This window comes from Electrona antarctica (assembly GCF_951216825.1).
Source record: "Electrona antarctica genome assembly, chromosome: 18".
NCBI classification, from domain to species: domain Eukaryota; kingdom Metazoa; phylum Chordata; class Actinopteri; order Myctophiformes; family Myctophidae; genus Electrona; species Electrona antarctica.
Window position 1 is genome coordinate 46,516,018 of NC_136799.1, and position 13,007 is coordinate 46,529,024.

At 42.4% G+C, this 13,007-nt stretch overlaps 1 protein-coding gene across 1 annotated transcript; it reads right to left on the reverse strand.

The window, feature by feature from the left end:
• Nucleotides 1–272: 272 nt before the first annotated feature.
• On the reverse strand, nt 273–9,862 carry LOC306941937 (chymotrypsin-C-like; the record flags this gene model as incomplete). Its single annotated transcript, XM_079527575.1, has 6 exons — nt 273–414; nt 1,282–1,319; nt 6,009–6,154; nt 7,281–7,417; nt 7,528–7,650; nt 9,837–9,862. The coding sequence occupies 6 exons, from the start codon at nt 9,860–9,862 to the stop codon at nt 273–275; spliced, it is 612 nt and encodes a 203-aa protein (XP_079383701.1).
• Nucleotides 9,863–13,007: the final 3,145 nt, after the last annotated feature.

Sequence of the window (13,007 nt, forward strand, 5' to 3'; positions counted from 1 at the left end):
TTTTAAAATATTTTAACACAGAGGATCTGTAATTATTATGTAATGTTTAAGGAAGGTTTCCTACAGGCCTTCATGTTATGTTTTGATCACTTGAAAGCAATCGCTTCCATCGTGAAACCAAAAAGCTCTGTGTCTTGAACGCAGCATTAGTGTTTTAGTTGTCAACAAACTGTAGTGATACATTACGTTACAAAAAAATAATTTCTTATCAGCAACACGTTGCCGTGCCAGAGTTCGTTCTCTGTGTTTTGGATTGGGTCAACATAGGAAGTTTAAGGGAGCCTGAAGGACGTTGCTAGCAAACAAGGGGGCTCAAGAACAGTGCGAGGCCTTTGCCCTGCAGTAGTGAGAGGGAGCTTGGATGTGAAGGCAGCAGTGTAGTCTGTGCTCTTCTCTCGTGTTAATGCTTTTGTACTGGTGTGAGATGAGCCACAGAAAGACTCTTTGACTGAGCAGCTGGGCTTGAATGAGGAGGGCAACCATTACTCACTCACTCGTCACCGTTCTCTGAACCACACAGGCTGACTCACACAGTACTATGCACTCTGAGTATGCAGAGAAGACTGCCTTAAGGGCATTCCCAGGAAGTTTTCCTGTAAAACACACAGGGTGCCTGTGTGTCAATCATTCTAAGCTCCTTCCTAGAGCTACGGTATGTAGGAACCAACAGTTGAAGGCCGAGTAAAATGAGTACCTTGATAGGAATGATTACCGTTTCTCCCAACATTGTCAGTTTGAACAAGTATGGTTCCCCTTTAGTTGTGTGGCACAACAAGCAGTGTTTTTATTTCTCAATATGCCACATGAATATGTCAAACTCGAAGGCAAACATTGCAGGTCTTGCAAATTGCTTTATATCAAGTTGAATGCCATTGCCACATTGTTTGTTCATACTTCAACATGTTCAGTAGTACTGGGAGCATAGGCAATCATGTATCTATGTCCCATAGTTAAAAGTACATTTGTATTTTAAAGTTTTAATCTAATAAACACACATTCCAGTCATTAGTGTTGCCAGTTTCCTTTATCGTTTTTTATATTAAATACGTTTCTTTTATATCTACTGTGAAAATGTGCTCCTTACATGTTCTGTTGCTCGGTTGACACTATTCTCATGTTTATATTAAAACAATACATATCAACAGCAAACATGAACAGAGTTATCACCTGAATATTTTCTGTGAAATAAAACGATTAGTTTGTAAGTTGTAACCTTTTATTTCAGAAGTGTCAATTGTTTTGATGGCAGCATTTGATGCGTCATAATGGTAATACTGTAACCCTCGGTTCTGGCAGTTCAGTGGGCCGCCAGAGTCTCCCTGTTGGTCAACCAGATATAGGTTAGTGTGAAAATATGCTTTATGGGCTATCTATTTATTTATTATTTTGCCTTTTTTAATGATATGAAATAATTAAGGGTCTGGAGACCTGTTTTTATTCATCTTTTGGAGTGCTCCTAATGCTATTTAAATTATTGCCTTATATTATTGTGTCTTTTATGCGAGGTAGTTTACAGGTAGGCCTTTCACTGGACCTCCTAGCCACTAAGATGACCACAGGCCCACCACTTAAAGACCACATGTTAGGGTGCCCAAATCTGAAGTTAGGTGGTCAAATTACCTGAAACTGAAGCAATTCAGTAAAGGTCAACGCTTCCTCATGGGGTCATTTTAGGGCCTAGGACCTCCAGTAAAGGGTAAAATACTCTTCTCGGTTGTGGGAACAACATATCCAATGATGAGGACCCCAGGCCCAAAGATGTCCCCCTGGCAACTGTTTCAACTTTGGGTCAGCCTACATGTAAAAGTGCCCAAAGTTGAAAGAAGGTTGTCAAATGAACTGAAACTGAAGCAATGGTGTAATTATGCCCAAATCTGAAGTTGGGTGGTCAAATGAACTGAAACTGAAGCAATTCAGTAAAGGTCAACGCTTCCTCATGGGGTCATTTTAGGGCCTAGGACCTCCAGTAAAGGGTATAATACTCTTCGTGGTTGTGGGAACAACATATCCAACGATGAGGACCCCATGCCCAAAGATGTCCCCCTTGCAACTGTTTCAACTTTGGGTCAGCCTACATGTAAAAGTGCCCAAAGTTGAAGGGCAGAGCTTCAACTTCAGCTACCCAGTACCCAAGGTTGAAGCCCTTCAACTTTGGGTAGATCTGCTATTTTTCAGTGGGGTACATTTAATCACTGGTCCTGGGTCAATCCAAGGGCCTACCACTCCACTCTCTTGATATGTTGTTCCCCAACTCTTGGAGAGTATTTAGGCCTTTTACTGGAGGTCCCAGCCCCTAAAATGACCCAGGAGGAAGTGTTGACCTTTACTGAATTGCTTCAGTTTGAGTTCATTTGAGCACCTAAATTCAGATTTGGGCACCGTAGCATGTGGTTTTTAAGTGGTGGGCCTCGGGTCATCCTAGGGGCTAGAACAGGGGTGCCCACACATTTATGACGTGAGATCTACTTTCAAAATGACCAGCTCAACAAGATCTACCCACTGAAAAAATAAGTGTACCATTGCTGAAAATAGTTTAAATATATAATGTACCTGGGGGGGCTTTGGAATAGGGAGAAAATATGACAGGCAGTTTGCTGTCATTTCCTCCCCGTATTTAACTTAAACGCCCAATGCATTCTCAATGGCAATAGCACAAATTTATAATGGGGCTCAATGGCAGCTCTATGGCACGTAAAAAATCACTTTCACCTAGAAACTCCATTCACACATTTTATAATTCAGCTTACTGTGAAGACAAATGCTGGAACTTTTTACTTTGAAATGATTTGTAGTTTCTGAGTTATTTAACTTAAACGCCCAATGCATTCTCAATGGCAATAGCACAAACTTTGGCATGCTACTAGTCCTACAATGTAGGACTTTCCCTGGACCTTCTAGCCGCTAGAAGGTCCAGGGAAAGGCCTACATACTCTCCAAGAGTTGGGAAAGAACATATCAAGAGAGTGGTAGGCCCTTGGATTGACCAGTGGATGCAATGTACCCCACTTTGAGGTGTTACGTCTTAGGCCTAGATTTAGGGTAGGATTGAACCAGTCGCACTGTAGCCATACAAAGGCCTAGGGTTCCCAGATTGTAAAATGTTGTTCCTCCATCTTGGGAGAGTATGTAGGCCTTTCACTGGACCTCCTAGCCACTAAGATGACCACAGGCCCACCACTTAAAGACCACATGTTAGGGTGCCCAAATCTGAAGTTAGGTGGTCAAATTACCTGAAACTGAAGCAATTCAGTAAAGGTCAACGCTTCCTCATGGGGTCATTTTAGGGCCTAGGACCTCCAGTAAAGGGTAAAATACTCTTCTCGGTTGTGGGAACAACGTATCCAATGATGAGGACCCCAGGCCCAAAGATGGCCCCCTGGCAACTGTTTCAACTTTGGGTCAGCCTACATGTAAAAGTGCCCAAAGTTGAAAGAAGGTTGTCAAATGAACTGAAACTGAAGCAATGGTGTAATTATGCCCAAATCTGAAGTTAGGTGGTCAAATTAACTGAAACTGAAGCAATTCAGTAAAGGTCAACGCTTCCTCATGGGGTCATTTTAGGGCCTATGGCCTCCAGTAAAGGGTAAAATACTCTTCTTGGTTGTGGGAACAACATATCCAACGATGAGGACCCCATGCCCAAAGATGTCCCCCTTGCAACTGTTTCAACTTTGGTTCAGCCTACATGTAAAAGTGCCCAAAGTTGCTATTTTCCAGTGGGGTACATTTAATCACTGGTCCTGGGTCAATCCAAGGGCCTACCACTCCACTCTCTTGATATGTTGTTCCCCAACTCTTGGATAGTATTTAGGCCTTTTACTGGAGGTCCCAGCCCCTAAAATGACCCCAGGAGGAAGTGTTGACCTTTACTGAATTGCTTCAGTTTGAGTTCATTTGAGCACCTAAATTCAGATTTGGGCACCGTAGCATGTGGTTTTTAAGTGGTGGGCCTCGGGTCATCCTAGGGGCTAGAACAGGGGTGCCCACACATTTATGACGTGAGATCTACTTTCAAAATGACCAGCTCAACAAGATCTACCCACTGAAAAAATAAGTGTATGTAATGGCAGCTTTTGATATTACTATTAGTAAGTAAACAACATCAGGAAGAAGCAGGACTCAACCATCAGGATTCGAACTCCATTCTTTTATTGTATATGTCATCACACCAGAGAGAGACTAGTGTCTCCCTCCAGAGCTTCCCCCAACACTCCCCACACACATGTCCCACACATATTTTATACTTTCAGCAGTGTACAGAGTTTCAGGAGTAACAAGAGATGGTCATGCCTTAAATGGACTCTATTCTATAGTTAACTCACACAGTTTGAAATAGGTTTACATGAGTCAGCAGTCTCTAATGAGTTGGTCAGTGAAGAACAGGTGGTAATTAGAGTGTTAAGTATCATCTACTAGTAGGCTACATTAAATTAATCAATATCATAGTGTTTATATGCATTTTTGCCACTACATGTACCATTGCTGAAAATAGTTTAAATATATAATGTACCTGGGGGGGCTTTGGAATAGGGAGAAAATATGACAGGCAGTTTGCTGTCATATTTCCTCCCCGTATTTAACTTAAACGCCCAATGCATTCTCAATGGCAATAGCACAAACTTTGGCATGCTACTAGTCCTACATACTTACACCTAGAAACCCCATTCAAACCTATTTAGGTTCATCTTACGGTGGACATGTTTGCCTGAAAATAAATCTTTGAAATGTTTCATAGAAATAGAATCTTTCATAGAAATTAGAAATATAGTGCTTTCAAATTTGAGACATTTATAATGGGGCTCACTGGCAGCTCTATGGCACGTCAAAAAATTACTTTCACCTAGAAACTCTATTCACACATTTTATAATTCAGCTTACTGTGGAGACACATGCTGGAACTTTTTACTTTGAAATGATTTGTAGTTTCTGAGTTATTTAACTTAAACGCCCAATGCATTCTCAATGGCAATAGCACAAACTTTGGCGTGCTACTAGTCCTACATACTTACACCTATAGAAACCCCATTCAAACCTATTTAGGTTCATCTTACAGTGGACATGTTTGCCTGAAATGGAATCTTTGAAATGTTTAATAGTTTTAGAAATATAGTGCTTTCAAATTTGATACATTTATAATGGGGCTCAATGGCACGTAAAAAATCACTTTCACCTAGAAACTCCATTCACACATTTTATAATTCAGCTTACTGTGAAGACAAATGCTGGAACATTTTACTTTGAAATGATTTGTAGTTTCTGAGTTATTTAACTTAAACGCCTAATGCATTCTCAATGGCAATAGCACAAACTTTGGCATGCTATTAGTCCTACAATGTAGGACTTTCCCTGGACCTTCTAGCCGCTAGAAGGTCCAGGGAAAGGCCTACATACTCTCCAAGAGTTGGGAAAGAACATATCAAGAGAGTGGAGTGGTAGGCCCTTGGATTGACCAGTGGATGCAATGTACCCCACTTTGAGGTGTCACGTCTTAGGCCTAGATTTAGTTGAAATGATTTGTAGTTTCTGAGTTATTTAACTTAAACGCCCAATGCATTCTCAATGGCTATAGCACAAACTTTGGCATGCTACTAGTCCTACAATGTACGGTATACTGTAACTCTTGGCTGAGCATGAAGATGAGTCAGTACTGTGGCTATATTAAAACAATATATTCCCTACAAAAAATAAAACTAATATTTACATGAGTTTTATTGTAAAATCAAATATAACTAGTACTGTACCACTAATATGATGGCTGTCATCTTATATAATATATACAAATGTATACAGACTAATCCCATAAGTAAGATTTCCTCGTTGAATGTAACATTTGTAATGTAACAACGATAAAGGTATACCGTTGAAAATAGAAGTAAAAGTATTTGAAATATGCAAGAGAAGTAAGAAACCCAAGTGGGCTTATATGAAAAGAAATGTTTTGCCCCACAGTTGACAGTAAGAACAGTACCGTAACATGTCCAATGAACGGACGCCCTCATATTACTCACATTACAGCCGGCCTTGATGCCATCTCCCCCAGCACAGACCATCTTGTCGGTGGCCAGCACGTACCACCAGTCGTCCTGACTACAGGTGGCATGATCCACCACTGGCAAGAGGGCCTGCTGCAGGATATCAGCTGGAGGCCCCGACGCTGTGAAGGAGAAGATAGCTTAACCCGGGTAAGAAGACAAGTCCCTGCTGTGAAGGAGAAGCTAACTTAACCCGGGTAAGAAGACAAGTCCCTGCTGTGATGCTGAGTTCATTATTTGCTGAGAGAAGTTGAAATGGAAAAACGATGGGTGGGCGGATGGAGATTATTTTCAAGTCATGTGCGAGAGAGAGAGAGATGCACCGAATGCCAAGAGCCAGATTGGAACATATGAATTGACACTACATCTTAAGCAGCCGAGAAAGCTCCATTGATAGAGATTTCATTGTGATGCTGACATTAGAATTGTTCCTGGTCATCAGGAGAAATAGAATATGGCTTTTGTCTATCATTACAACAACAAATGCACATTTAAGCATTTTCTTTTAGCATGGGTGACGCGAATGAGAGCTGACGCCTCTGCACAGACTGGGTTAGCACCATACAATACTCATTGATGTGTCAAAAACACATGTCACATTTATGTCCAACTATATGGGTTCATGTTTGTTTTTCCCCAAGGACAAACTCAATGTGCGTACACCTGTTGAAAGTGCAGTCACTTCATATTGACCCCGATCCTGTACTAATTATTCTGGGTTTGTCAGACTCCATGCCTAGGTTGACGAGAGCACAGAAACAACTCTTCTCATATGGTCTGATTACAGCAAAAAAACTAATTTTGACGCACTGGAAAAAGGAGGAGGCTCCTGCATTTAAGCATTGGCTAAATGAAATGACTAGTACGCTTCATCTTGAGAGAATAAGGTATTTCCTGAGAAACAGGGAGAAACAATTTGATAAGGTTTGGCTGCCCCTTGTCCATTACTTGAGTAGAAACAATTCATAGACAGGATACCACTGATGTGGTTGACTGTACGACATTTTCTTTCAGATGTTTTCCATTTTTCAAATTACTATTTTATTCTATAGTATGCGGTGTCACTGAGCAGTATGGGTGGGAGGGTTGAGGGTTTTCTTTCTTTTTTTTGTCCTTGTATTTTTTCTTTCATTTTTTGTTTTCTATAAAAGAACAATGTAATTCATATCACAATGTTTTATCTACAACAATTTATAATCTGTTCTCAATAAAAACCTATTTGACAAAAAAGAAAGTGCAGTCACTCACTGGCTAGCCGTCCCCAGCCGGTGACGTAGCAAGGGTGACCATGGGGCAAGACGAAGCCTGACTCGGGGAGACAGGCGGGCATGATGCTATCCGAGAAGGTGACGGGAGAGGACATTTTGATCAGGGCAATGTCATTCCTGCAAAAGACAAAGAGTAGAACACCAATGAAACTCATGTGAAATAATCAATATAATGAGGTTCATTGTCCATGCTAATATGAATGCGAATATGAGTGTTGTTCCTGTACCGGCTGAGCATAGCGGTGTAGTCCTCATGGGTAATGATAGTGGCTGCCCTCAGAGCAAGGGAACCCGCTTCAGATTCCTTCAGGTTGTGCTTTCCCAACACCACTCTGTAGTTGGGGCGGGAGCTGCAGGGGGACAGATGGACAATATGCTGTTAGAAGATGTATCGGTGACGTTTTGTGTTACTTGACGACGTTCAGTTTGTTCAGATATTTTGATATAACGTCCTTGGCTTTAATGAGAGGTGCTATATAGATCAAGTTATTGTCTCCACCAGGCCGAAGGCATGGGGAGGCCGAAGGCATGGGGAGAGAGTATGTTTTGCACTCCGTCCGTGTGTGTGTGTGTGTGTGTGTGTGTCCGTCCTTCCGTCCGTCTGTGTACAGCTAATCTCCGGCACCGTTAACCCGGCCGATGCCAAACTTTGCACACACACTCCCTGGATGCCAACGATGAACCTCTGCCCCACATTTTCCAGAACGGCCTGTTATAGCGCCACCATGAGGCAGCTTTTCACATTTTTTACCTAAAACTGCACCGATCTGCGTGAAACGTTGCATGCACACTCCCTAGAGGCCAAGGACAAACCTTTGACCTGCATTTTCCGCATCTGCCTTTTATAGCGCCACCAGGAGGCCGACTTTTGTAAAACAAATTTTTTGATATTAGGGACCGGTCGAAATTTAAATAGGGGTACCCCTGGAGGAAATTTATGTATCCTGATATAAAATACCATCACCCTCCCTGTGAATGAAAATAAAAATCCAGTCCCCTCCCCAGGTGATTAAACAAAATAGTCCAGCTGCTTAGCTCCAATATATAAAGGAATCGTTCAGTTTGTGATAAAAGCATGAAATCTGGTACACATATAGCCAAGGGCATCCCAAACATAATTGGATGTGGAGGCATCCTGAATTTTCAACATGGCACCCATGGCAGCCATTTTTCAAAATGCCACCATTGACATCCTATTATAAGGCAATATTTTCTAAATGTCCTTATGCTTTAAGTAGCATGTGACATATCAAACTAGGGGGTTTTCATGATGCTGAATCTATTCCAAGCATTAGTTTTGCATAAAAACACTCATTGGGCTAAATTTGGCGATAGCAACTTGCCCAACTGTGCTGATGTCAGCACATTTGGGCAAGTTGCTATGGCCAAATTTAGCCCAATTTGGCCAATTAGCCCAAACTAATGCTTGGAATGGATTGATTGCAAAACACATTTTTGGAACAAAATGCCTCAAATCATCCAATTGCCATCAAAGGCGTATGAAGAAATGGCAATCGGTACACATGATCTCTGTAGTCATGTGATCAAGACGAGTCTGTTGGATTTCTCAGATTGTACACTTATTGGCTAAGATTGCCTTCCAAAGTTTTCAGGAGTGGCCCGTTTTGTACAAAATGCTGCACATGTCCTGCTCATCCAGAATTCTATCCTCAGAGATGCTATGAGTGATCTGGCTCTGCATTTCCTCAACAAAATGAAGAAAATTGTTGCAAAAACAAATAAAATAAAAACATCCTCCTAAACATTTTGCCAAACATCACACACACTCCTATCCTCCTGGTGGAGACCTGTGCCCGGAAGGGCACTTTTTCTAGTTTGGTCTTGTTTCTAAAGTGTAGTTGTTTATTTGGTCTTGTTTCTAAAGTGTAGTTGTTTATTTGGTCTTGTTTCTAAAGTGTAGTTGATTATTTGGGCTTGTTTCTAAAGTGTAGTTGTTTATTTGGGGGCGTTTGCACGTGTGTGCGTGCGCGCGTGTGTGCGTGGCGGGCGGCACGCATGGGCAGGCGGGCTGGTTTGATTGGTAGATGTATATATTAACAGTTTGCAGAATTACAGTACATTTCAAGCACAACTCAATACAAAAACTGTTAACTGTGGACGACATAAACCATTACACTTACTTGTTTAGAATAGGGTCCACCATTTTCAATTCATCAGAACATTTAGAGACGAACAAAATACACTACTGTATAACAACAAGCAGGAAATCATCATAAAAGGAGGTAAAAGGGTAAAATAAAATATACAGTGAGGGGAAAAGGGGGTGAGGGGGAACTCAGACTTTCATGGGGGCCAGTTTTGAATTGCAGCCATCCGTAGACCTGTCCCTTTGAGAGCGGTTTTGAAGGAGTCAAGGGATTCGCATGTCTTAATGACTGTTGGTAGGGCGTTCCACATTTTGGTGGCATAGGAAATTAATTTAGTCCCTTGTTTGTGCCGAATCTGGGTTGCACATGGTTTGTGCAACTCCCTCTGGTGTGGACTTGGAGGAATTATTTAGACATGGGTATCGTACATGGGTATCTTGGTGGTGTAGCGCATGGGTTCTCAACGATTTTAGCTGGGGACCCCCGGAAATGCTGGCCATGTCTCGTGACTCCCGCACCCCTTGGGAAACCAGATATAATAATTAAAGGAAAGTTTATGTACACATGTACTATGTGTACTATGTTAAACTCTTTCATTCCATTTTCCAGCCATTCAGTTGCAAATAAATAAATAAAATAAAATAATAAATAATTTGGGGTCCCCCAAATAATTTGACGACCCCCCTAGGGGTCGGAACCCACGGGTTGATAAATGGTTGGGTATGGTCCACAAGATTCGCTACACTGTAGCAAATCTTGTGGACCAGACCCATTGCAAGATGCTGTACGCTGTAACCTGTCAAAATGGGCAGGGGTGAGGTGGTTTCGGGGAGTGAGGCCAAGTAGTAGTCTGACCAGTTTGTTTTGGAAAGTCTGGACTCCAGACTTTCCAAAACAAACTGGTCAGACTACTACTTGGCTCTGGAGCCTTGTTTGAAGGGCCTTTGAGGTGCTATGATACCAAGAGGTGCATGCACAGTTGAAGAAACCTTGTACTAGGGCTCCTGTTAGCGTCTTCAAGGTGTTTTTGTTGACCAGTGAGGAGATCCTGTATAGGAATCTTGTTCTTTGGTTGACTTTTTTGATTACGTTGGTGGCCATTTTATCACCGGAGAGATTTGCCTCCAGGATGGAACCTAGGTAGGTAATTTCATATTTCCGTGTGATGGCTGGCTGGCTGACTGACTGTCTTGCTGGCAGTCTGTCTGTCTGTCTGTCTGTCTGGCTAGATGTCTGGCTGGCTAGATGTCTGGCTGGCTGACTGACTGACTGGCTGGCTAGATGTCTGGCTGGCTGACTGGCTAGATGGCTGACTGGCTGTCTGGCTGTCTGACTCATAGAGTATAAAGAAAGATAGAGACTGAACTGGCGTGAAGGAGCGCTTGGCCAATGAGGGACCACCTTTTGTACCTTATATAGCAATGTCAAATGTCCGCTAACATAAATTGATGTATGATGACAAGAGCGCCCCTCATTTCACACGCGTGTGATTTTGTTATACAGTAACTAAAAAGTTACCTTTCACAGTAACACATTATTTTTTGGTGTAAGTAATCAGTACAGTAACTAAGTTAGTTTTCAAATTAAGTAACTAGTAAATGTAACTACTTTTTGGTGAACAGTGGCCTCTACAAAAATCAGAATCTCACCTGAGAATGTGTTTCCTTTTCCTGCCGTGGTCATGTCCTTTTATGGTCAGATGAGAGCTGTGAAGATGACTCCACACCACTAGATGGCACTAGAGACGTCTTCTTAGACTCAACGACCATAGATGGCACTAGAGACGTCTTCTTAGACTCAACGACCACAACAACACTGGTAAGACTTCATGTCCTTGAAATGGACATTTTACTGATTCATGTATGTTATACTCTCTCTCTCTCTCTCTCTCTCTCTCTCTCTCGCATATATATATATATATATATATATATATATATATATATGTGTGTGTGTGTGTGTGTGTGTGTGTGTGTGTGTGTGTGTGTGTGTGTGTGTGTGTGTGTGTGTGTGTGTGTGTGTCTCCCCAATGCCGCACATTTTACGCAGGTTATTAACAGGAAATAGGTAGAGTGTGAGAGAGCAAGGAAGCGAGTGAGCGAGAGAGACAGGGCGAGAGAGAGAGAGGGCCTCTGTGCAAGGGTGGGGCCGTGGGGGAGGGGGCCCAGGGACCCCTAGAGGGTGGAGGCCCGTTTCAATTGAAACTGATGAAACATAGCTAAGGCCACCATTGCGTCTAACAGTAGAATATCTGTACAATGAAACTATGGGTATACACTATATAGTGCTATGTCTACATAAAATCTAAATGAACAAATGAACTGCTCATGACGGAGCGTTCCGCCAATTAGAATCCAACAGGCAACCGCTTCTGGCGGAACGTTACGTCATATAAGCTTTATTATTGATATCAAACCGGATCGCTGATTTATTTATTTTTATTTTTTTGCTTAGCCTTTCCTTCTTCAGCGATCCTAGGCTGGTTTTGCACATTGGCGCTTTCTAGAGCAAGGATGGCTTCATTTTAGCTCGCTAGCATTGACGCTAATTATTTAGCATTTAAGATGGCCGCCCAAGCCGTGAATCACAGTAAAACGAACTAGATCCGGGTCGGCAGTCTAGCGTTGGCTCTTGCATCCACCAGGTGGCAGTGATACGGTTAAGTTGAACCTTTGCATACACCTGTAAGGTCGTCGGGGCTACGGCAAGTGCTGGAGTCTGAATGTGGGTTTTCAGACTACGGCAGAATATTGGGAGTGAATCTGAAGTTCTGATTGTATTGGGAAGTGCATTCCATAGTTTTGGAGCCAGAAGGGAGAAGAGTCTTGACGTGTGGAGCTTTGTCCCGGCTTTTGAAACGAATGTTCTGCCAGCCTCATTGCTTCGGCTGGTATGAGCGTGTGGGAGGGCTTGTAGGGTTCGATCAGGCTAGCATGATATGGGGGTGCCATAAAAGCAAAGCAAAGCAAAGTTACTATATTTACCCAGGGTAACTGGACTAAGCATCAGATACTTGTTTACAGCCAGGCCCTGCTCATAGAACATTTCATGGTAGTGGTTCAATGCCTTGCTCAAGGGCACTTCAGCGGTGGTAATTTTAACGTGCCGGTCCGGGGATAGGAACTGGCGACCTTCCGGTATCAAGACCGCTCCGCAAACCGTTCGGCCACCGCTGCCACACCTTTGTTTGCTATGAATGCCAGCATCAGAGTTATGTACTCTGTGTGGGCAGCGACCGGGAGCCAATGGAGGGAGCGGAGAAGTGGGGAGACGTGATAATTTTGGCTGGTTGGAGACCAAGCAAGCTGTGGCATTTTGGATCAATTGGAGAGGCTTAAGTGCACATGCCGGTATAGGCCAGTAAGGAGAGAGTTACAATAGTCAAGTTTTGACTATTTTGACGGAAAAAAAACTGGGTAGTTTGAGACTTTTGGGAACAAAAAATGCAATTACTGGGAGCGAGGACAAAAAAGTTAAGCAAAGTAATTATAAGTAACTAGTTACTTATGGTAAAGACTAATGTGTATCATGTATCATATATAAGTAATCATATTACTTGTTTAAGTAACTAGTAATGGGTAATATATTAACGTTTCATTGGG